This window comes from Eptesicus fuscus, chromosome 23 (assembly GCF_027574615.1).
Source record: "Eptesicus fuscus isolate TK198812 chromosome 23, DD_ASM_mEF_20220401, whole genome shotgun sequence".
Taxonomy (NCBI): Eukaryota; Metazoa; Chordata; class Mammalia; order Chiroptera; family Vespertilionidae; genus Eptesicus; species Eptesicus fuscus.
Genome location: NC_072495.1, coordinates 6,798,579 through 6,823,177, shown reverse-complemented (window position 1 = coordinate 6,823,177; position 24,599 = coordinate 6,798,579). Strand labels below are relative to the sequence as shown.

At 39.7% G+C, this 24,599-nt stretch overlaps 1 protein-coding gene across 2 annotated transcripts in view; it reads right to left on the bottom strand.

Annotated features, from left to right (window-relative positions):
- MED13L (mediator complex subunit 13L) overlaps positions 1–24,599 on the bottom strand; it is a 272,112-nt gene that overhangs the window by 33,394 nt on the left and 214,119 nt on the right. For both annotated transcript variants that reach the window (XM_054712354.1, XM_054712355.1), the window contains exons 8-16: positions 21,812–21,977; positions 19,682–19,786; positions 15,599–16,330; positions 13,492–13,717; positions 12,388–12,493; positions 11,948–12,072; positions 7,249–7,348; positions 3,308–3,528; positions 2,811–3,016 (exon numbers count right to left, since the gene is read on the bottom strand). In XM_054712354.1, the coding sequence (XP_054568329.1) occupies positions 2,811–3,016; positions 3,308–3,528; positions 7,249–7,348; positions 11,948–12,072; positions 12,388–12,493; positions 13,492–13,717; positions 15,599–16,330; positions 19,682–19,786; positions 21,812–21,977 (1,987 nt within the window). The remainder of the gene's footprint in view (positions 1–2,810; positions 3,017–3,307; positions 3,529–7,248; positions 7,349–11,947; positions 12,073–12,387; positions 12,494–13,491; positions 13,718–15,598; positions 16,331–19,681; positions 19,787–21,811; positions 21,978–24,599) is intronic.

Genomic DNA, 24,599 nt, shown 5'->3' with positions numbered 1-24,599 from the left:
GATCAGAAAAAAAAAAAAAAAAAGCTATGACTACTAACTGAAACCTAAATAATTAAATTGCTCCCTAGGTAGTAAGAATGTATTCTCCTGCATAGTAACCTGATTTCTCCCAGTCAATAAAAATGAACTGAGTACCAACCCTATGCTAAATGCTAGATATTCAACAATGAAAAAGAGAAAGAAAAGCTAGCTCACAGCAAGTGTGACAGGCATCATGCAAATAAGTGCTGGAGTGCTGAGTGTGGCGTGTGTGTGTGTGTGTGTGTGTGTGTGCGTGTGTGTGTGTGGAGAGGGGGTGGTAATGGGGGATGTCCAGAGTGATGGGGACCACGGCAGGATTTCGCAAAGCTCAGAACTGTGTTGTCCAATAAGGTAGGCACTAGCCCCATGTGCTAAATTTAAATTAACTTAAACAAAATTAAAAATTCAGTCTTGATCTCAAATAACCACATTTCAAATGGGACACAGCTACAGCATAAGAATAGTAGATGCCATATTAGAAGAAAAGATACAAAACATTTCATCACAGCAAGGTCTATGAACAGCATCAACAGTGCCAAGTCTTTTGCTTTGCTAGTCCATTTCATCCCTATATTGCTTACTTGGTACTGACAGAAATTTGAGCTTGTAGCATTTTATTTTATAGCATTGAAATTATTGTATTAAGAAATTATTTATCATACAGGAAACTGATTGATTGTACACTGTTGATTTAAGTACTATTTTCTGGATAGTATGAAACATGCCCAAGCTACAATAAGCACCTCCTTTTCCTTCCCCATACCACATCACCATTCTTTTGCTACTTTCTCCTATGATGTGGGTCAATGATAGAGACATTGCCTATGTTAATACTTTGTTTTAAAGGGCCTTAAGTAAACACATTTAAAAATCATCAATTTACATAAAACAAAGCATTACCACCATCCCCAAAATTATTACTACTCCAATCTAGTGCTTGACTCTGTGATAAACAATAATTTGACATTGAATGAGCTTGAACACCATGCTTCTCTATACCCGTGGTTCCCAACCTTTTTTTTTGGCCATGCCTCACCTAAGCATCTCTAAAATACTGATGCCTCCCCTGTGACATATAATCCTAATTATTCAAAAAGTGAACTCCTATTCATGTGGAGGAAGCCTAAAAAGCCATTCACTTGGTCTAAAAAAGCTTCCAAAGAACATGGCATCCATGAAAAAGAAAAAGAAATGATGAAAAGATAGCTGAAGTACTGAGGAAGAAATCACTAAAAAATAGTTAAAAAAATAATATGAAGTGATATTAAAAATAGCAAATCAAGTTTCAAAACATATAATAGAGAACTGAAATGTATAAATATGTCACAATACATATATTTATATACTGTTTATGAGGCCCCTAGAACCCTAAGAAATGCAAAAAATTCACTGTTAATAACTCATTCTCGAATTACCCCCTTAAAAATCAAATTGCCTCCCCGTGGGGTATGTGCCCCACATGTTGGGAACCACTGCTCTATATAAGTAACCTTAATTTTTCCATATATATAAAATTTGGTTTAGGAAATAATGTACATTTTCAACACAAAATAATGTGCCCCAAAACATGAATGGCCAATAAAAGCTTCAAATCATATGCTACTGTCATCATCCTATCTAATAATAGACAAATATGCAAATTGACCATACCTCCGACACACCCACAAGCCACGCCCACCATCCAATCAGAGCGAGTATGCAAATTAACCCAAACCAAGATGGCTACAGGCACAGAGAGCAAGGTTTCCTAGGTAACAGAGGAAGCCAAGCTTTCTGCCAGCCGTTGCAGGCCTAAGCCTCCACTCAAGCTACAAAGTTTCAATTATAGAAGGTAAACAAATTCAAACAAATGGCGGCAGAATGGAGCTTGAGAGAGCAGGCCAGGGTTGCCGCCGGCAACAGGGGAAGCAAAGCTTTCCACACACTCTGGCCGGGCCCACCCGCTTAAGGCAACAAAGTTTCAATTATAACCCCAACACAAATGGCTGCGGGCCTTGGAGGGAACAGCAGGCTTGGCTCTGCTCCAGGCTACAAAGTTTCAATTGTAGAAGGAAAATAAATTCCAGATACCAGGGCCTCTGCTTGCGTTGCCAGGGGGCGTGGCCCGCCTGCAAACCACCACAGGCCCCTCACTCAGGCCACCCCACGCCCCAAGGGTACCCCACCCTGATCAGGGACACCCTTCAGGGCAAACCAGCTGGCCCCCACCCCTGTACCACGCCTCTATCCTATCTAATAAAAGAGTACTATGCAGAGTGATCATCACTGCAACACACAATATAGCTGCCCCCATGTGGTCAAAGATCCTGCCCCCATGTGGACACAAGATGGCCACCACAAGATGGCCAGCAGGAGAGAGCAGTTGGGAGGCACCCGGCCTGCAAGGGAGGGCAGTTGGGGGTGATCAACCCTGCAGGAGAGGGCAGTTAGAGGTGACCAGGCCGGCAGAGGAGGGAAGTTGGGGGCAAACAGGCCGGCAGCAGAGTGGTTAGGGGGTGATCAGGCTGGCAGGCAGAAGCGGTTAGGGGCAATCAGGAAGGCAGGCAGGCAAGCAGTTGGGAGCCAGCAGTCCTGGATTGTGAGAGGGATGTCCGACTGCCTGTTTAGGCCCGATCCCAGGGATTGGGCCTAAATGGGCAGTTGGACATTCCTTGAGGGGTCCCATATTGGAGAGGGTACAGGCTGGGCTGCGGGACAACCCCCCTCCATGCATGAATTTCGTGCACCGGGCCTCTAGTTTTAAATAAATATTTAGTTGAGATAAAAATCACATGAAATATGGCACATACTTGTAGCCATCTCTAACAAAAGTGGCTGCAGGTGGCATGGGCAGTTGTTCAATTTTAGGAGGGATTGCCCACGAAGGCCGAAACAGACAGGCATCAGGTATCTTCAGAGGTAGCAGGCATTGGCTCGGCAACATCTTCAGTGGAGCAAACATGGAGGATCCCACAAAAGGTTGAAAAGTTGGAACTTTGTGCACATATGAGAAGTCCTGCAACGAAAAAGTGAGGTCAGCGATAATGTTGGTAAATGACTTAGTACACAGCACAGTAGTGACAAAAACTATTGTAATTCAATATTTCTCTTGTCTGATCAGTAGAAAATGCTAACACCAAAGTTTTATAAATTAACCAAAAGACACTGTAATTATCTCATGATCCAATTCAGAGGATTGTTAGAAACTTACTTACATTTGGCATAAAGACAGTATTATTTTAAAGATGACACAGCAAATCCACTTGAAAACCACTCTGCTTGGTAAAATTAGTACATTGGCAATTACCTTTATTTCCTCTGGCTTGGGGCTTCCTAAGCCATCTTCCACTTCCATTTTGAATTCAGTGAGTTGTGTTGAAACCATACTGACCATAGGACTCTCCATCATGCCTAGTGCTGTCACTGTCTCTGAACTGATCCCGTCTTTATAACTCATCACAGGAGAAAATGCAGGGTGCTGTTCCAAAGAAGGAGGGGTGGGGAACATCCTTTGCAGGTCTGCAACTGCTAAAAAACACAACAAAAAGATACAAACCATTTCTTTTAACAGGCAGGACTGAAAAGGCAAATCCAAGTTCATAGCCAGATCAGTTACACAACAGAATATGAATAATGGAAGTCTCTGAGAAAAAGGCCATAAGCAGAAAGTTATCCTTTTCTGGAACTTTATCACTATCATCTTGATCCTTCAGGATTTGGCCTCACATTAATTAAGGGAGCAGAAGTCTACAACATTTTTTTCCCCCCAACAAGTGATTCCTTGAGAAGCCTAAGAAGCTGGAAGCAATTAGATGGAGTAACCACTTTATTAAAAGTTTTATCGCTATTATAAGTATGTATGACATATTTCAGAATTCTAATTGTTATGCAGCAAATTTTACATAGAAAAATCCATCAAGCATTTATGTTAGAGAAAAGAAAAGTTGCCTAAGCTATAATGATGATTTATATGTAGTAGGGTTACTTAGCTAGTTTTTGACAAATCCACAACACTCACTGCTCTTTGAGAAAATGACTCCATACTCTTTCCAAATTGACATTAAAATGAAACTTCATAGTTAAGATTAACAAACCTACCTAGAACCAAAAGACAATTTATTGAGATATAACTTTTTAAAAAGTATCTTTCAAGAAATGCTTAGAACCAACCATTTAAAAAATCATTTTAATATACCTGAGATTAACCATCATCAACAGTGGCTCATTAAGGCACTTTCTTTTTTTTTTTTTCTTAATATATATTTCCCATTTATTTGTTCTAATGACTACTTTTCAGTTTACAGTATTTTCTGTCTTTCCTGATGGTTTCTAAAAGTTTGTCAAAAAATGAGTTTAATAAAAACTATTTTTTTCCAAGTACAGAGTAGTTAAATAAAACTTACTTAAGAAGTAAACAAAATCACAGGAGCAGACCAACCAGAATTTAGAATTTATCATTATTCTCTGGCATTACTCATATTTAACTTTGATACAATCATCACAAGCAATAACATAAATTAAAGTTAAAAAGTTTTACAAATAATATATCAAAACACAAATATATGTTTCTAATATGCATTAGTAGAACAAAACAAAAGTAGAAACTTAATTTTTTTAAATAAATCTTTATTGTTGAAAGTATTACATATGTCCCTTCTCCCCACCCTCCCATTGCCCTCTTCTCCCACACAAGCCTTTTTAAAGTAGGAATAAATGGAATGAAAACACAAGTTGTGGTTGTGAAATCTGGCCACTAGGGGGTGCCCTGTACAGCAAATTCATTTACTAATCTGGAGCCACAAGTTTGATTTGGAATGGCATCTGATACCCCAATTTCCAGTCACTTTGCTCTTTCTAGCAACCTCAACATTTTAAGGGGCAAATAGTAGCCACTGAATAAATTAAGATGTGACTTTTAGCTCTGAATAAGAAATTAACAAAGCATAACTGTACCATACTGTCCCCTGGGCTAAAGTAGTAGTGGGCTGGGTTCCACAACCCAGGTGCTCCCAGCACAGCACTGGTATGCTCAGGTCACTTCCTTTCTTGGGACCAATGCTCTTTCATCTAAAAAGGAAGGCTTGATTAAATGTGTGATTCTCACCAGGTTTTCTGTCATTCCTGAGTGGGGGGAAGGGAAAGCCTCCACCATATGGAGGGAGAAAAAAAGGTGAGAACCTCTGGGTTCAATAATCTTTACCATGCTTCCTAGTTAAACAATTACATAATTCTAAATAGTTTACCCTTTCTTGGCCTCAGGTACTTAACTTGATATATTAAACTATACCTAGCTGTTACTGTGTGCTGCTTTCCGCATTATTACAATCAAGTGAATAGTTATGGACCTATACTTTCTAACATACGACCTGCTAGCCACATGTGGCCACAGAGCACTCAAAATGGGGCTTGTCCAAACTGAGATGTGCTTGTGTCGAATATAACCAGGTTCCAAGAGTTAATACAAAAAAAAAAAAAAAAAAAGTAAAATAGCTCACTATCTTTTTACTTGTAAAAATGACAATTTTTAGATATTGCCATTATTTAATATATATTATTAAAATTAATTTCACGCGGTGGTTTTCTTTATGTAACTACCAGAAAATTTAAAATTACTTATGTGGATCTCATTTGTGGCTCACTCTGCATTTCTATTGGATGGTGCTGTTCAAGACATTAAATGTTATGTCTGTCTTTTCACCTCAATCCTCCTATATAATAAAGAGCTAATATGCTAATTAGACCGGATAGTGGAATGACCTTCTGGAACAACCAGTGGGTGTGGGGCGGGGCCACGAGGCAGCTGGGGCTGCAAGGGCCTACCCTTGCACAAATTTCATGCATTGGGCCTCTAGTGTATAATAAAGCTACTGCAGAGATGAGAACTTCTTGCCATATCATTTTCATTGTCATGTCTTAGGAGGAAATATTGTGTGTATGTCCACACATACATACTTTGTACACATTAAAACAATCTTCTTGATTCATATACCTGTATTTTCCTGATGCTAATATTTTTGCTACTGTACTTTTTCATAAAATATTGAGAAGCTTCCTTTTAAAACAATCCCATTTTGAACAGAAATAAGGGAAGGAAGAGTACCATATACTTTATTTACTGAGCAAGATGCTAACGAGCAGGATGGTTTGTGAGTGAATAATCTTGGACAAGTTATTAAACATGTTAACATGTAACATCACTATGTATCACTTAATGTCAAAAAGGCAGAGGATTAACTGGTTCAACACAAAGGGAAAAAAAATCACTCATTTGACCTATTCCATATGTATCTGCTTTAATACTGGTTCTTTTAATCTGTGAGTTCCATGTTTGTAAAATTCTTCAGTGCAGAGTAATAAAAAAAGAAAAATGTTTAATTAAAAAAACTACAGCAACTGGCTGGCTATCATTATTCATTTCCATACATGTCATGCTTGAGAAAGCTTTGCATATTTTAAAAAGCTATGGAACCATTAAAGCTGTCAAAATCCAATCTCTGTATACTTCATACTTCTACATTTGAGTAAATCAGTTCTACATTTATAGGTTCATAAAACTTTTTGACTCATCCCTATGACATGGTGGTTTTTCCCCTCAATTTGTTCTCATTACGGCTGAAGTTAATGAGAAGGTATTACAGAATGATTTGCAATGGAATTTTGTTTCTGCTGCAGTGTCCACACAGCTACCCTGACTTTCTTTTCTCCTGTAGAGTAATGTGTTTTCTTAGGGCAAAGAATAACTAGAAGAAAGGAAGCTTCTTGTAGTCAGCACAGATAATAAAGCTAGTTGATCTCAAAAGGAAGCACAAAACTTCAGTATGAATCAGAAAAAGAACCACAGAAAATAAACAGTATTCATTATCCTCATGTGAATTAAATTTCTGAAAATTGAAACATTTTACACAAGTGTTTACAGTTGGGTATTGCTCTGAAAATCACCCTGCAGCATTTATCCTACTAGGAAAGGGCTACTCGAAAAACAAACCTAGAACATGTTTTTCCACATTTTAAACCATAAAAGTTAATCCTTAATTTGAAAACAAAGAGCAAAGGAAATCAAATTACTAGTAAGATGGACTCTTAGCTGCCTGCCATCTTAGGAGTGCCAACTTATACAAGTTTAAATCATAATTAGTATTTTTTAAACGGAAATAAAAAAGGAGGGGGATCTCAACTAAGGCACTGCTGGGTGTGACAACATTACATGAAAGGTATGAGTAGTAAGCCAAAGCTCAATCTTTTTCTTACTTGGTGCGTAATGAACAGCAGCTCTTCCATCCTTTCCAAGAGGTCGGTCTTCAGTCCCAACCGTTGGCATTTTTGATGAACGAAGTGCAGGTGATACAGCCTAAGAACAGAAAAGATGCTTCTTTATTAAGTGTTCACCACTAGAAATACCAGCAGACAGTGAAACAAAGGAGTGGCTTCAAGCTCATCAAGTATGAGAAATGGAGTGAGGCGTCTTTTCATGGATCTGGTGAGGGCAGATTGTGCCATCAAAGCAGAGCCTGCAGACCTTAAGCAAATCTTCCCTCCCAGGTCATTAGAGACATAGTTTCAGGAACACAATAATTACATTAGGGTGGTGCCTCTAAGTAGTAATTGGCTATCAGTCTGGTTTTCCTTCTGTTTGGAAGAAAGCAGCTAAAAGAGATTACCTCAAACCTCCCCCCACCCCACAACTATTATTCTTTTATTTTTCAACACACACACACACACAAATATATATTATTTCTTTCGGTGTGTTTTTTTAATCCTCACCTGAGGATGTTGTTTTCCATTGATTTTCAGACAGAGTGGAAGGAAGAGGGGGAGGAAAGGAGGGAAAAGAGAGAAAAAGAGAGAGAGAGAGAGAGAGAGAGAGAGAGAGAGAAACACTGACGTGAGAGAGACACATCGATTGGTTGCCTCCTGCACACACCCCAACCAGGGCTGGGCTGGAACCCACAACCGAGGTACATGCCCTTGACTGGGAATCAAACTCGAGACCCTTTGGTCCATAGGCTGACCCTCTTAACAACTGAGTCAAACCTACCAGGGCTATATCTACCTAATCTACCTAATAAAAGAGTAACATGCTAATTGACCATACCTTCAAGACACCCACCAGCCAATCAGGAGTGGGTATGCAAATTAACCCAATAAAGATGGCAGGTTAATTTGCATACACAGGTGCCAAGCGGCCAGGGACGGGGCGGGATGCTTGCGTCGTTGCCATGGCGACGACACAGGCGTTCCACACCACCCCAGCCACTCCAGGCCTCTGGGCAGCGTGGGAAGGTTGAAAGGCAGCTCCAGCCAGAGCGAAGGCAGCACCGGCAGCCAAGGGAAGGAAGGCCCATTCTTGTACAAATCTTTGTGCATCGGGCTTCTAATATTTATACACTGAGTGGCCAGATTATTATATTTTTATGATCTCTGAACGCATAAAAATCTGGCCACTCAGTGTGTGTGTGTGTGTGTGTGTGTATTAGAGGCCTGGTGCATGAATTCGTGCATGGGTGGGGTCCAGGCCAGCCTGGCCAGGGGGAGGGGACATGGGCGGTTGGCCGGCCTGCCTGCTGGTCAAACTCCTGATCGAGGGGACAATTTGCATATTAGCCTTTTATTATATAGGATATACACTGAGTGGCCAGATTATTTTGCATTCAGAGATCATAATAATCTGGCCACTCAGTGTATATTTCAATATCACAGAGTTAAAGTATAAAATTAAATTCAAAGACATTTGAGGTGAAGACTTAAACAACAGCCTCCCAACTCCAGATACTAGTAAAGTGAATTAGCAAAATGATTCTAAGATAAACTGATGACTTTATTAAATGCCAGGGTAGAAATTAGAGTAAAGCAGAAACAATCATTTCAGAGAAATAAAAATTATATTAAAAATGTCAGCTCTCCTTTGTATAGTGACATTACTAAGAATATATTTAAGAAACAAAGTGAACATTACTTCACTTAGTTCAACAGTCATTCCTAATTGATACAGAAAATAAGCACAGTGGCTCACAATCACTAGGGAAAGTGGCTGCGAACAGTGCTGGGCTATTCCACAATGCTTGCCTTTTTTTCTTTTCTTACTTCTCCCTTTCTACTCCTTTTTTTATTCCTTTTCTTTTCATTCTTCATTCCCACCATCACCAGCAAAGTATCTAACCTAACCCTCAGGATCATTAAAACCAATCGTAGGCAATTCTTGGCTTTAGAGAGATCATCAAGTTAAAAAAGGATCTCCCATGCCTGGATCAACAATAAGGAAATGCGTCATTTCTTCTACCAAAGTTTGCCACTCTGCCATTTCCTTTTCCGTCATGCACCTGCGGCCTGAATTCCGATTCTCATGTGTTAGGCACTCACTTCTACCAGGTCAGTTTCACTCTCAGCAGCCTTCAGAGGAACATATTACTGGTAGAGTTCAAAGTCCACAGCACTAAGCATGGCCAAATCCTTCCTAGCCCCATCAATCCTTATCCCATTCAGAAAACAGACCAATGGAATGGCCTGTTCATTATCCCCCAAAGCCCAGCCATTCATTCCTGTTGTGTAACCAAGGCGCATTCCAGGCTCAAACTAATGTTCCTCCCCCACCTCCTACTAGCCCAGTCTTTCCACATTTCAAGTCATATTGGTCCTTCAAGGGCATTATAATCTCACTAGACACCTGGTGCATGAATTTGTGCACAGGTGGGGTCCAGCCGACCTGCCCTGATGGGGGCTGATTGGGGCCGGGCCAGCAAGAGGAAGGGAATGCAGGAGGTTAGCTGGCCAGCCCCACCCCCTGATCGGGGTTGGGGGGCTGATAAGGATGGGGCCAGCTGGGGGGAGAAGATGTGGGCTGATTGGGGTGGGAGGGGCCAATTGAGGATGGGCCAGCCAGGGAGAGGGGCAGAGGGAGGTTGGCTGGCCCCACCCCCGATCATGATTGGGGGGAGGGGGTCAGGGGCGGGACCGGCCAGGGGAAGGAGCTGCAGGCCAATAGGGGTGTGAGAGTCCAATCAAGGGCGGGATGGGAGGGACCGATCAGGGATGGGGCCAGCTGAGGGAAGGGGCCGAGGGAGGATGGCTGGCTGGCCCCACTCCCGATCAGGCTGGTTGGCCAGCCACAGTGGGTGTCATAGCGACTGGTTGTTCCCGTGTTCTGGTTGCCGGTTTTATATATATATAGATAATAAGGAGGTAATATGCTAATTGACCATCACGCCCTCACAAAGATGGTGGCGCCCACAGCCACAAGATGGCGGCACCCAGTCCCCTCAGCCCTGCCAGGGCAGCAGGTGTGTGGCACAGCCGGGCCCACCTCCAGGCGGTCTGGCCTCTCCACATGCCTGCTTCCGGAGTCCCCCCCTTCCCCTCAGCCCCCCAGCTGCCCAGGGCCGGCTTGAGGTGCAAGCAAGCCTTGGATGGTGGCTGCCCAGCTGCCCAGGGCGCCCGAGGCTCAGGTAACCAGGGCTGGCCGAGGCTTGCGCTGCTGGCAGTGGCAGCAGCAGAGTTGGGATGGGGGTGTTGCCTGTCCCAGATTGCCAGGTCACCTCCTGTCCCTGAGGGCTCCAGGACTGTGAGAGGGGGCAGGACGGGCTGAGGGCCCCCCCTCCAGTGCATGAATTTTCATGCACCGGACCTCTAGTATATAGATAATCTTCAAAGTACTTAAAATACTAACCAGAGGCCCGGTGCAAGAAATTCATGCAAGGGAGGGGTGGGAAAGAGTCCCTCAGCCCGGCTTGCACCCTCTCGCAATCCAGGACCCCTCTGGGAACGTCTGACTGCCGGTTTAGGCCCAATCCCTGCAGTTGGACATCTCTCTTGCAATCCAGGACTGCTCACCCCTAACCCCTCTCCTGCCTGCCTGCCTACTCGCCCCTAACTGCTCGCCTGCCTACCTGCTTGCTCACTTCTAAGTGCTCGCCTGCCTGCCTGCTCAGTGCGTGTCACAGTGACCAGTCGTTCTGGTCTTTCTGCCCTTACAGTCGCTTAGGCTTTTATATATATGGATGGTGTATAATACCTGTTAATCAGATACATTTTATTTTAAAGTGAGAAAGGGTTTTAGAAATGTGATTCTTACTTAACCTTTAATCCTTCAGTTAAACACTGCTTGCTTGTCACTTTGTACTTGAACGTCCAGCATCTTTAGATTAGGGTTAATTACTCCTCTCACAGCAATAAGAATAAATTTTATTTATACACTATTTCTGCTGAAGTCTGTGGGTGTGTCAAGTATAAGGATGGTAAGTTAATAATATTTGTAACTTCGAGTTGCTTACACAAGGGAACTAATCTTCAAATGATTACCAAATATGTAAAATATATGGATGAGAAGAAAGATAAATACATGAATGGAAGAATAATAAACTGATTTCCTTGAAGAGCAAGCCTACCTTACTAATCTCTAGGCACCCCAGAAATAACAGCATTTCTATTTGCCCAAACACACAGAGCTGGTTTGGAGGACAAGGACACAAACTTCCTGACTCAGGTCAGCTATTCTTCAAAGAACTGTAATTCTTATCTGTCACTTTAATCACATAATGCCTGGTATTATTTAACTTCCATGTGCATAAATTCTACTACCCTACCATGATGCCATCATCTTAAAAAGTATAGACTATTATTATATATCAAAATGTAGAGCTAAAGGAACTACACAATACTTTTTTATTAGTCTTAAGATATCCAACAGGATTTTAAAAAACAAATGTAAAAGATTTTAGTATTTACACTAGGAATAACATTAATAAAAAAAAGCCATCAACAAGCAAAACCCAAGGAATGTTATAGACTAATAACTTTTCGAATCCTTTCAAAGTACACAAGTATTTTTAAAGAACATTCAAGAACCTGAACTACCCCCCAAGTTCAGCAGGCCAATTATAAAGAAATACTGAGACACCCACATAAATCCTTCCATTTAGGGAAATTTTTATTTGTGTAGCTATGTCAGACTCACCCCAAGTTCGTCATCATCAGAATTATCAAAGATGTTGTCTAAGTCATGCAGGGAAGGTGCCAAATCTGTCACCTGCGTAAGGCTACTGGAGCCAGCTCTGCCAGCAGCATTATCTTGCCGGACATCTATGGGAAAGGAGACAAAATAAACAGAATGAGCATCTTCATTAAGGAAGAAGAAACGAGGAGAGGACATGGATCTCAATGAGCAACACCTGCCTGGGAATTTTTCTCTATGTGTTCAGTTAAATTTAGAGACAATTATTTCCTAATATGTTTATCAGTTTTGAAAGGAACTGAAAAACAAACTATGAAAAATATATTAAAGATGAGATCAAATTATTGATATTACTATAAGAATATAATTTGAAATTGAGAAGCATCTCCCTCGCATTTTATTTTAGCAACAATCCAAGTGAGGCAAATAATCATTGTACACACCTGTTTTAGTAGCAGAACTGAAAATAGACATGGCATTTTTCCCATCAGGCACCGGCGTGGAATGACCTGGTGTAGTGACATCCTTGGTACCAAATCCATCCTCTGACTGTATAATAAATTCAGCCAAACAAAACACATGAACACCAACCCAAAGTGTGGAATATGAGGGAGAACACAAAGAATTAGAGGGTAGAATGGAACTTGTTATGAGCACAAGTATGATAAACCATGGTCTATGCAACCAAAAGAAATAAAAGATATGTCCTTTCCCCTGAATTTAAACAGAACCCAAACTCCCACACTTTCCTCTCAATCCTATGGAGTATTCTGAGTCAATCAGGATTTTATGCCTAAATGGTACTGGTGGCATTTGATTATAGACCTGCCATGGTGTTACAAGCTGCCTTTAATAAATTTTGGATGCTGAATTATGGTTCAGGCTTTCTAGATCTGGATACATCTCTGTAAGGAATCTAACAAGCAGTCCCCTGAATTATACTGGCCTCCTTTAATTGTCTTACTTCCTCTATGCTCAAGAATACCTCTTTAAATGGTCTAGTATTTTACAATGTTTTAACATTTAAGGCTAAAGACAGCTGATACACCCAGTACTCATTTTCGTGACAATGAAACAGTATAATCAATACTGACACAGTCCAAGAGTGATGTTAATATTAATTCAGAAGAGATATAGGTAAAGCGCTTGGCACAGTAGTCACAGTAAGCGCGTAATAAAGAGTAGATATTGTTATCAACATTTTTTCTTTACATTTTGGGTATTTTGGAATCATAATTAAAAGAAATAAGCAGGGAGCATAGGCCAACAAGAATTAGCATATGAGAGGAAACATGCGCTGTACAAGCTATAGCCTGGAAAATATGAGGCTTCATTTATGTTCGGCTGACTTTTCAACAAAGGTGAGCCATGACATAAAAGGGAACAATACGCTGTTCAATACGATAGTACCAAGAGCATGAGTATGGGGACAGAGCAATCAGGCAAGACTATCTCAAACATTCTGCCTCAAAAGTTCTCCCACACATGCTGTGCTGACATAGATCAAAACCCACACCGCATGGAACTCTCTCCATGTTCAATGGTACCTTATTCTTTTTCAGGGAATCTTTTTCCGTCCCTTGTTTGCATTTCTTGTTTGCTGTAAAGATGTATTTTATGTCACCGTCCTCAAAGGTATATGGGTCATTGACTTCTCCCAAACTGTCTCCAGGTTGTTGTGATAGAGGCAATGGGTCAAGGAAGTGGAGTGGCTGCATCTGGGGCTGCTTGTCGTGCCAGATTTTAAACCGTTTATTAGGTTGTGCTAAGAGTCTAAAAAGGGAAAATAAATGACACTTTAGGCCAGGCAAGATAAAGTAAAAAGAATGATGTTTTTAAAAGAAAAGCATTTATTATTTAAAGCATTTGTAAAGCTTACACTGAACTTAAAATTAATTCATCTACATAGTGAATTTCTTTTAGTGACTATATTCACAACTAAATAAAACTTAGTAGCCTTTGTCAGGAATATATATTTTTGTCTCTGATTCCATGGATTCCACTTAAGAGTACAGATGGGCTCATGACAGACTGTCTAGGTTCAAATTTCAAGTGTGTCATTTACTAACTGCATGACCCTAGTTTCTTTCTCATCTATGAAGTTAAGGTAGTAACACGAAGATTAAGTGAGATAATCTGTGTAAAATGTTAAGAATCAAGGGTAGCTCAAAAACACTAGAAATGTTAAGCATTATTACTAGACACATAATACATAACTAAATACATACAAATCCTTTCTTAAAAGTGTCAAGAGCCCTGGCCAGGTGGCTCAGTTGGTTGGAGTGTTGTCCTGTACACCAAATGGTGGCAGGTTCCTTTCCCGGTAAGAGCACATACCCAGGCTGTGGTTGGGATGTGTACAAGAGGCAATTGGTCAAAGTTTCTTTCTCACATCGATGTTTTTCTCTCTCAAAAAAAAATCAATAAAAACATATCCTGTCATAGCCAGTTTGTTTCAGTGGATAGAGTGTCAGCCTACAGACTGAAGGGTCCTGGGTTCGATTCTGGTCAAGGGCACATGCCCGGGTTGTGGGCTCAATCCCCAGTAGGGGGTGTGCAGGAGGCAGCTGATCAATGATTCTCTCATCATTGATGTTTCTCTCTCTCCCTCTCTGAAATCAATAAAAATATATTTTTAAAAACAAACAAACAAAATATCCTTGAATGAGGATCCTATATAATAAAGATGTAATATGTAAATTGACCCTCATGCCCTCACAAGATGGCTGCATACATCCAGGCTGGCACGGGGGTTAGTGAGGGATGACCAAACGACTGAACAAAAAGGCTGCATGGGACGACCAGGCCAGCAGGGGGGCAGTTAGGGGCGACCAGGCCAGCAGGGGGGACAGTTGGGGGCGATAGGCAGGGGGGGACAGTTGGGGGTGACCAGGCCAGCAGGGGGGGCAGTTGGGGGCGATAGGAGGGGGGGACAGTTGGGGGTGACCAGGCCAGCAGGGGGGGCAGTTGGGGGCGATCAGGCTGGTGGGGGGGCAATAAGGGGTGATCAGGCTGGCACACAGAGGCAGTAAGGGGTGATCAGGCCGGCCGGGGGGGGGGGGGGGGGGGCCAGTTAGGGGCAACCAGGCAGGCAGGCAAGCAATTAGGAGACAGCAGTCCAGGACTGTGAGAGGGATGTCCAACTGCCAGTTTAGGCCTGATCCCCGGGAATGGACCTAAACTGGCAGTCGGACATCCCCTGAGGGGTCCCAGATTGGAGAGGGTGCAGGCTGAGCTGAGGGAAGCTCCCTCCCCCCATGCAAGAATTCCATGCACCAGACCTCTAGTTTTTTTATAAAGTGTCAAGAAACAAGAAGGTACTGACCATAGTAACAAAAGTCTCATAAAGCTATATTCTTTGATTAGTAACAGGACCGAAACAAAGTAATGCTAGTACATTAAATGCCACAATGAGACCTTTATATGACAGCATGTTTACATAGTGACATGTGTGTTAAACCTCACAAATGACAAAACATTTGACTTTTAAACATTTTCCAAATGCAGAGTCTAAAATGATGAAGCAAAGCCTCTTTCATTTTGGATCTGAAAGTTTGCAGGGAGAGGTGAGGAGGAAAGCCCGATTCATGGGTTCTATGGCCTTTGTCCTTATCTAGGGGGTGATCAGGTGGATAGTTCGGAGAGTCGTCTTACCTTTGCAATGCAGTGCTCTCTGAGTTTACCTCCATTTTGGCATCACACCTCTCACCCTGAAGCTCTGGAGGCCGGAACTCAACATCATCAATGGGTGGGAGACAAAAACTATGCCACCACTTATCTGATGACTCCGGGTTCGAGTGCCTAATCCCACAATATAAGGCTGTCTCGCTGACCTCTGCCATCAGAGGCAGTCTTTGGCCTACGAGGACAGTTCTGTCATCCAGAGTAGACAACTGCTGGAGTTCCAGCCCATTTCCATAGAGGGCTGGATTCACAGGGACAGATGGTGGGTCCAGAGTCTCCGTTTCCTGACCTCGTGGCTGAGGGCTGAGTGTTGGCGGCAGAGGGGAAATAGGGGAATGAGGTGAATCCATAGGATTCAGATTCATTTGCTTGCTTGTGTTTCTGGAAGGCACGGCCATTTGCTTATCATACTTCCTACTGCTGGACACATCTAAGGAGGAGTCTATCCCTGCCAACCCTAGCTTCTGCCCTGGTGTATCCTGTTCCATGCATAACTCTTCGGCCACAGAGGGCCTATGGTGAAATGGTATCAAGGGTCTTTTTTGCAACTTGTCTCCCTTTTCCTGTCTTTCTGTTGTTTTGTGCTTAGAAGAAGCAGGAGGTGGTAAAGATGAAGATGATGATGGTCCTGCATTGAACCCTGGTTGAGATATTGTGGGAGGTCGGTTGGTTCCTACGGCACAACGTTTTAAAAGTTTATGCCTGAAATGAGAATTAAAACAATGTCAACAAATACAAAGATGAGAATGACTGCATCGTTATAACATTATAAAAGAGATGCCTCTGATGAGGTTATATCTTGTTAAGTACTCAGCAGATGCACTAATACACCAAAAAAGACTCTAGGTGTTAATTGTATTTTTAATGACTAAAAACTGCAAACACCCTGATGAAAAGCAATAAATCAACCACATACAAGTTAAGAAGATAAGAGATGGAATTATGAAACATAAACTCATACATTGCTAACCCCTACAAAATTACTGATTTGAAAAAATCTCCAAATCTTTCAACTTGGTGAGAGTCTCTATTCATAAAAGTCAAGAGCTTTGAGATCATCTGCCAAAAGAAAACTTTTAATTTCTATTTCACAGCACTTTACTAACTCCAATATAGAATGGTTTATAATGGCTTGTAGTGTTGTAAATCAGGAATAAAATAACTACGCTATTCTCTCCCAAAATGTGAAACTAAGATAATAAGGGTGAATTCTAATACCTAATACCTTAAACATACCTGAAACCTTATATGACAGTATTATCTAAGAAAGAAGGGGAAAAGACAACTTTGGATCTTACATAGGGTTAAAATGAGACAGAAGTAAAAAGGTTGTTGTGAGTGAACATATATCCAAGTGCACATGAAGTATCGAGGCAGGAACAGCAAGTCTGCTCACATTCTTCCTGGCAAGATGGCTGTGAGAAACTGCTCAGGAAGAACCCTAGATGATGCCAAGGTTTAATCTGTGCAACCAAGTTATATTGCAGGTCGGCCAGTTCCTCCCAATATATAAATCCCTCCCAGGGAAAAATGTAAGCTCTCCAGTAACTCTCTGAGGCCACTAGGGTGGCATTAAATTACTGCTGCATTGCACTCAATGATGCCCTAGTGGGCAGTAAAACGGATTTGTGTGGCATAATGGGATGGTTTAGTGGGACAGCAGGATAGCCACCCTGCCCCAAAAGGCCATTAAATAGAGTGAGGAGTAGGCCATCCCATAATGGGTTTGGTAATCCTGCAGTAGATAATCTGAAAAGTCTTTGCCCCTCTAAAAAAACAAAAATCCTGACTTTAAAGAAGGTTGTCTAACCATAAAGCTATTGTCAATAAGGCAAAAACTGTGCTTTGAGTCCCAAGGGCAGAGTACTACAGTAAGAGATGAATGTCTCATCTGAGAATATCTCAATGATATCTTCTAAGGGTGCTTATTTTAAAACCGAAAGTCTTTTACATAAAACTTCTTGATTTGGATTTTCTCAGAGAGCATTTAACCACATCAGTCCTTTGATAGATATTTTATAGTAGCCTCTTCAAAGTAAGGGCTTTTTGCAAAGTGGATAATCTTATAAAGTCATATTTTTTCAATTATATTTAATGACTCAGCTACATTGTGAAATGGTTAGAATTAGGAATATGCCAGTAAGTAACAGACAAGTATTGCAAATTTCTGAACAGAAAGGGACCTCACTGAAGCAGGCAACAGGAAGATCAGCCTCAGAAGGCTAACTATATGGGTGGTCCAGTGGTGGGAAGGAACCAGAGGCAGGGCCAAACAGTGCTGAAACACATGGAGGCTAAAAGAATGAGGAAAGTAGAATGACATTACAATACACATTTCAAAGAAAGTCATTATAAAATGCAATGATAAAACTGATCTCAAAAATAAAGAAAAATAAATAAATGATGAAGTTTCTACACTGAGAAGGGAAAATTGTGATAAAAATGACCACAATAGGGTACCTGATTTGGGAGGAAACAGACATGTCAATATAAGGAATATAAATGGTACCCCAAAAAAATATGACTAAAGTACACGTGAAAAGCCAGGTCTGTAAATAAATATTTGAAATCAATGGGCTGCAATGCATAACTATAATAAAGACCTGAGGTATTTGAGGTTTTTGTGAGGAAATAGAACAGTAACTTCAGAGGACAAAAAGAAAAGTGTTATTTGTTTATTTGAACTTCAGGTAAAAATAACTCAAGGTAGTAAATAAAAACATGATATAAATCAGTAAAAGGTTTCTTTTTTATAGTGAAAGAAATCTAACGTAAGGAAAACAGCAAAAAAATAAGATGAAGGAACTAATAAAGTTAAATATACTAAAATTTACAGCCTACATACTTTCTAAAGGTGAATTAAACCTGGGCTATAAGCTGTTTAAAAACCAATGTTAGGAAAATACTTTATGTCACACAATTTACAATGGTCTAGAGACAAAAGTATTCAACTGGTATACCACACCTATCCTAAGACTAGAGCTTCTCACATGCTCAGAGAGAGGTCCCTTGATGAGCCAATAACTTCTTAAAAAACATCCTCCTTGAAAAATCAATCATGGTTTTCATTAGGCTAACATTTAGAGTATCTCTCAACAGAAAGCTGACTACCAAGGCAGAGCTTGATAAAAAGGGGATCAACTTAAAGAGAATCAGGCAGGTGCCAAAATTGTTGTGTAAGTGTACATACACACACACACAAGCACACTCCTTCCTCCCAAAGCCAATAAGCCAATTCAATTTATGCCACACTAAGAACCCCATTTAAACTAGAGAAATGAATGGCCATGTTCTAAATATACTTATCTTTTCTAAACTTTCTATAAGTATGGAGCAATATCAAATGTGAAAATACATACTTTGGAAGCAAAGCTACTCTAAGCTACTCATTAAGTGAATAATCAACAGCACGGGTTCTAATAGTCAGTGAGCTGGGGTGGGGTAGGGAGAGCAGTTAAGGCTGACATACACTTAATCAAGAACCCTAATGAAAACTCATGACAATAAGATTCTTTACCACCACAAAAAGTGGTAAGTCAAGGAAATATCCAGGAGTGCAAAATCTTTCTACAGAAAACAATTTGGGTTCCTATTCTAATATCAAATGAATGAGCAACACCTTGGGCAGGTTTTATTACAAATATCTGCCTCAGTCATAAAAAAAACCAGAACCCACAACAAAACAAATTACCTATGGAATGTATATTTAATCCAAATTCTATTAACTCAAGACAACTTGTTTACTATTTATCTACTTTAAAATTAATAGTAGTTAAGTAAATTCATTTAAAGGGCAAGAGATTGTCTTGTCAAATAAATGCCTTTAGTTTTGATACAGCTGCCCTAAGAAATCCGTGGGAGCAATTAAGTATCAGGGCCAGTTGTCTAAAAAAACTGTTTTCGAGTCCTGACAATAAAACTGTACCATCTGCATATTAGAAAAGACCTATCCTTTTCTTACTTACTAGAAGAGGAAGACTTAAAACAAAACAATGGGGAAGAAGGGGTCTGAGAGGACAAGTCAGACGACTGCTCTGCCGTTTCTCCACCCACCTAGAGCAAGAACAGCTGACTCTTTGGGTTGGATCCACAAAATCCCAAGTAGCAGGATTGTTAGCAGGCTCTTCTTCAAGAGTTGGAGTTGACACTTGGCTCCTCCTAAAAAAGATTTAAAATGTGAGCTGTGTAAAAATAATCTCTGGAGAAAAAAATGTTAAAAATATTTATACATTTTACATAATAATAGTATCCTGCAGATAATAGTTCAGAGCAATCTAAGGTGGGGAGATGGACTACTACTTGTTCTTTGCATCAGAAGAAGCAGTATTCAAAATATATCTATTTAAGCTTAATGCACATTTAAAATGGGCAGTACACATAGCAATTAAAACACTATATGGCACTATTCATTGTTACTTTTTTAAAAAGTTGCCTAAATTGTGCAGAAATACCCTAAATTTTAAAAAATTATCTTTTCACAGCATCTGTGAATTATATGCCCTCAGATAGGCTGCTGAAATCACTTTTACAACTCCTGTATTTGCTAGCATTAAGGGAAGCACTCCATACTTGGAATGTGAACTAAAGACAAGAAACAAAAATCCTACACATCACTGACAATTGGTAGGAAAAAGGAGATGCTAATTATTACATAGTGAAAATAAGACTAGGCCAAATTTTTATCGCTGATTTTGCTACAGCTGACACTGCAAAGTGTTTTGATGATGGCTCTGCAAGGAATTCTCTTAAGAGCTCTCCACATTCTCCTGCCTTTCTGGGTGTCTTGCTACCTTGTTCTATGCTGATAGAGGGGACACTGTCTGTCAGAGTTGGTGGAGATAAAAGGTTAGTGGTAATAAAAAAGAAAAAAAAAAGGTAAATGAAAGGAAAAGAAAAAGAAAATGTTAACTTGGAAATGGTCTAGGTATTGCAGATAAAAGGGAAATTATTATTCTATAGGAAAGGATCATTTTTAAATGACTAGAAATAACTTTTTAATTCTAGAATGTGACATATGATTTTTCATGGCAATTATTTTAGTTTATTTACTACATCTTCTTCAGCCTATTCTAGAACCAATTCATTGAGAAATAAATATATAGTATCGAATTAGCTAAAAGCTAGGTCCAAAGGACAAGTTTTACATCTGTCTATAAAGATTGCATAGTAGTCACTAAGAAACATCTAACTGACTTCTAAATGAATGGAGTTCTTAGTTACTGGCAAGAATGTCCATATTTATTCTATTCCAGAGAATCAAGGTTCATTTATTTACTTGCGTCTGTTAAGAAAGTGGACATCTCAATCATATTAAAATAGATATGAAAATAAGCTGAATGATTACCTAAGTCCTGATAAGTAAAAAAGCATTTATTGACTACTATTGTCATTATTATTCATGCAATTAAAATAATCAACAGTAATCTCTTCTTATAATCAGTTCTTCCTCTTTTCCAAAAATATGTTAAGGGAGGGAGAAATGGAAAGCAGAAAAGAAGGGAGGAAAGAAAGAAAAGAAGAAAGGTAAGAAAGTTGTATAGGGGAAAGAAAAGGATATAATTTCCCCAAATGAACAAACAGAAGTACAGAGGCTGGTACACACCCCTCTGTCATTAATTCAGTTCAGAAATGTATTGTCAATTAAAACATAAGGTCAATATAAAATAGAAAACGTGGCAAAGAAGGTAATTTCTCACTGTAAAAAGGAAACATTCATAAATTGGTACCAGGAGCTTCAAAATTTCCTGAATAATCAAATCAAGTTATCATCTGTATTTTAACATGTTTACATTAACTTTTATCCTATTATGACCTGGCCAGCATGGCTCAGTGGTCGAGGATCAACCCATGAACCAGGAGGTCATGGTTCGATTTCGGGTCAGTGCACATGCTCGGATTGCGGGCTTGATCCCCAGTAGGGGCATGCAGAAAGCAGCTGATCGATGATTCTCTCTCATCATTGATGTTCTCTCTCTCTCCCCCCTCTCTCTTCCTCTCTGAAATCAATAAAAACTTCTTTTAAAAAATTTTTATCCATAATATTATTTTCAAAATAAAGAAATACCTATCTAATGACCCCTCAGGCTTTGTCACACAGCAGTGTAATACGACTGACGCTCTTTGTATAGTAATCAAAGAGATGGTTACTAAACCACAATCCAGACATAATGCAAAAAAACATACTTGGACTGCGTTCTGTTGAGGATGCATTCCTTCCAGACTCGATGGACCATATGATTGTGGAGTTTTAGAGGAATCTTCCCCGATCTCTTTGGACTGTGCATAGTTATCATCCCCCCATCTTGGGAACCTAAGTGACTGACAGCACTCTGAGCACCTCCACTCTCACCTGGAAAAGACAGATAACTGGCAATGTCATTTTTCTGAAAAGCTAGCTTATTTAACAAACATTTTAATTGTTAAGACTCATATTCATGTTACTTTGCCCCTACCCCCCTTGCAATAATAACATTCTCTGGAGCTATGAGTATAATTTGTGACAGTACAGATTTTTGTTGTTATTGTTGGCATTTTGTATGATTCTGTGTTCTCCCTAAAATAGTTAATCCCATCAATACTCACATACGCATACTCCCTCATGGGCATAAACCACACAGAGGCATTCCTGCCTCAAATGGGGACTGGAGATAACTTACACAGAAGGGTTCATACATCATAATATCAAAGACATAAACATGCATAGACTGTTTTGAATTTTTAAAATCCCAATGAAGTAAGTAAGTTTCAAGGCAAAACAAAATAGTAGAGGGAACTTTACGCTTGTTTAGCTAAATGGTTGTGTAACAACTGTGTACAATGCCCTAGTAGGAGAAAAAACTTAATGGCACAAAGCTTTAACAAGGTCAAATTTCAAATTTGTGTGTGGGACTGTTTGTCCTAATGTCTGACACTATGAAAGTGTAGTACTAAAACATTGAAAGAGGTTGTCTCGACATTTTCATAAAAGTGGATTAAAAATTCGCTGGTTTCTTTCTAACTTCACTTTGTTTCTCAAACTATAGTTGGTATGTCATCCATTTTTTTCTATTATAAGCATTATGACTACTGATAATAGTGATTATTGCTTATGTCATGAGTATTTTATTACTTCTATCTCATATAAAACAAATACTGAAGTCAATTTCCAGTATTAAATATCAATTACTTTTATCTATTTGATTTCATAAATATATTGTAGGTTTTATTCTGAACCGAAATAGAATGCAAAACATCCTGACCAAAATAATCTATTTTTAGAACTCTGGAAACCTCCATTCTCATCTGAAAAATAAATCAGCAACCAATATCACAAACTAATATTCTTGGCATCAATGCAACAAAATGATGATGAGTTGAATGGTTAGGCTCAGCTCTATTTTTTTTTTTTTTTTAAAGAAACAAACCACCCCAAGTGCGTACTTTCTAAGAAATGGAAGCTTTCTTGTTCCCTAGAAAAGTACTGTTACATTACAAATGAGATAAAGGAGACAAGAAATTTGGTCTTTCATTGCTACCTTTTATCTTACAAGTTCCCTGACTTGGTTCACGGTGCAAAATAATTCATTTCAATTTTACAATGGACTTTCAAATGCCTATTCTAAAACAAAGCAAAGTGAAGAAACAAACAGCAGAAGTAGATAACTCAGTATTTGCCACCAAACACCCTACAATATAGCTAAAGAGATCATATGTCCATGGTACTAAAAGGAAGTAAAGGAAGATCATATGCCCATGGTACTAAAGAAAGTATGACCAATAAAGGAGAGGGGTACAGAAAACAAGCCACAGCCTTTTCTGATTAAAGTTGAGTCGATGCTTTTAATGATTTAGCTAAAATGTGGGTGATATCTTATATGAAACTAAATAAGATTTGTACTCCTGTTAAATGCATGTTGAATGTTATTTCTTGTAAGTGTCTTCATAAACAGAAGAGGCAAGCTGATGTGCCTATTCACAAGTGACTTCACCAAAACCAATGGCCCTCCTAGGTCCCCTGTTACTCTAGGCAACCTTGGCCACTTTAGGGGGCAAAGTAACCCATTTCATCCTGTATCTAGAAAACCATGGCAATGCTCAATGTTAGTCAACTGTAGAATGACAAAGCTGAGCAGGACTCTTTCTGATGGAGCAGTTAAGAGTTTTAAGCTGTAATTCACATATCATCATGTACACATTTGGACAAGTTCATTTTACAACAAAGATTCCAGTAACTTTTATTTCATTGTGTTTGGTGTTCTTTTTATTTTATTTTTTGCTTGCTTGCTTTAGGGAGGAAGCATCAGGGGAGTTATTTACCCAGGACCTAGCACAATGACATACATAGAGTAAGAGGGGAAGGAGCTGGAAGATCTATAGCCATGAACTCCACACTGAAACCCACCATAAACAAAACCTCTCAGTTTCGAGTTATGACATTTAGAGTTCTGAAGTTATCCATCAGAGGTCAAAGCCTTATTTATGCACACAGTAAGTCTTCAATTTTAAGCTGAATACAAATTTCACTAAATACTGGGCAAAATAAATAAAACAAAAAGGGATGACAACTTACGGAGTGCAATTGTTAAAAATAGAACCTTTATATGAAATGTGATTAAAACTTCAAAATACTAATAGTTCTAATCTTTCCTTAATGTATCTTCTCTATGGTGAGTATTATAAAAGACGATAAAAGTAGTTCTTCTTTTTCGTTTTCAAGTATTTTAATAAAAATTGTTTGAGCAAATCCTTTCACAAGGAATCATCCAAACTCTCTGTTCTACCAAGTTAGAGCCAGATGCATATTTTTCCATCATCTTAGGAACTGCACAGCCCTTAGAAACACCGGCCACATGTTGTCCATTTCTATGTCTCCCACACAGTATCAGAATAATTCATGCATATACTGTGAACCTGTTTACACAACTCTGTCAAGTATAGTACCTAATACATATAACAACCTTGTAGAGAATGGAGTATTTGTGCCCAGTGGTGT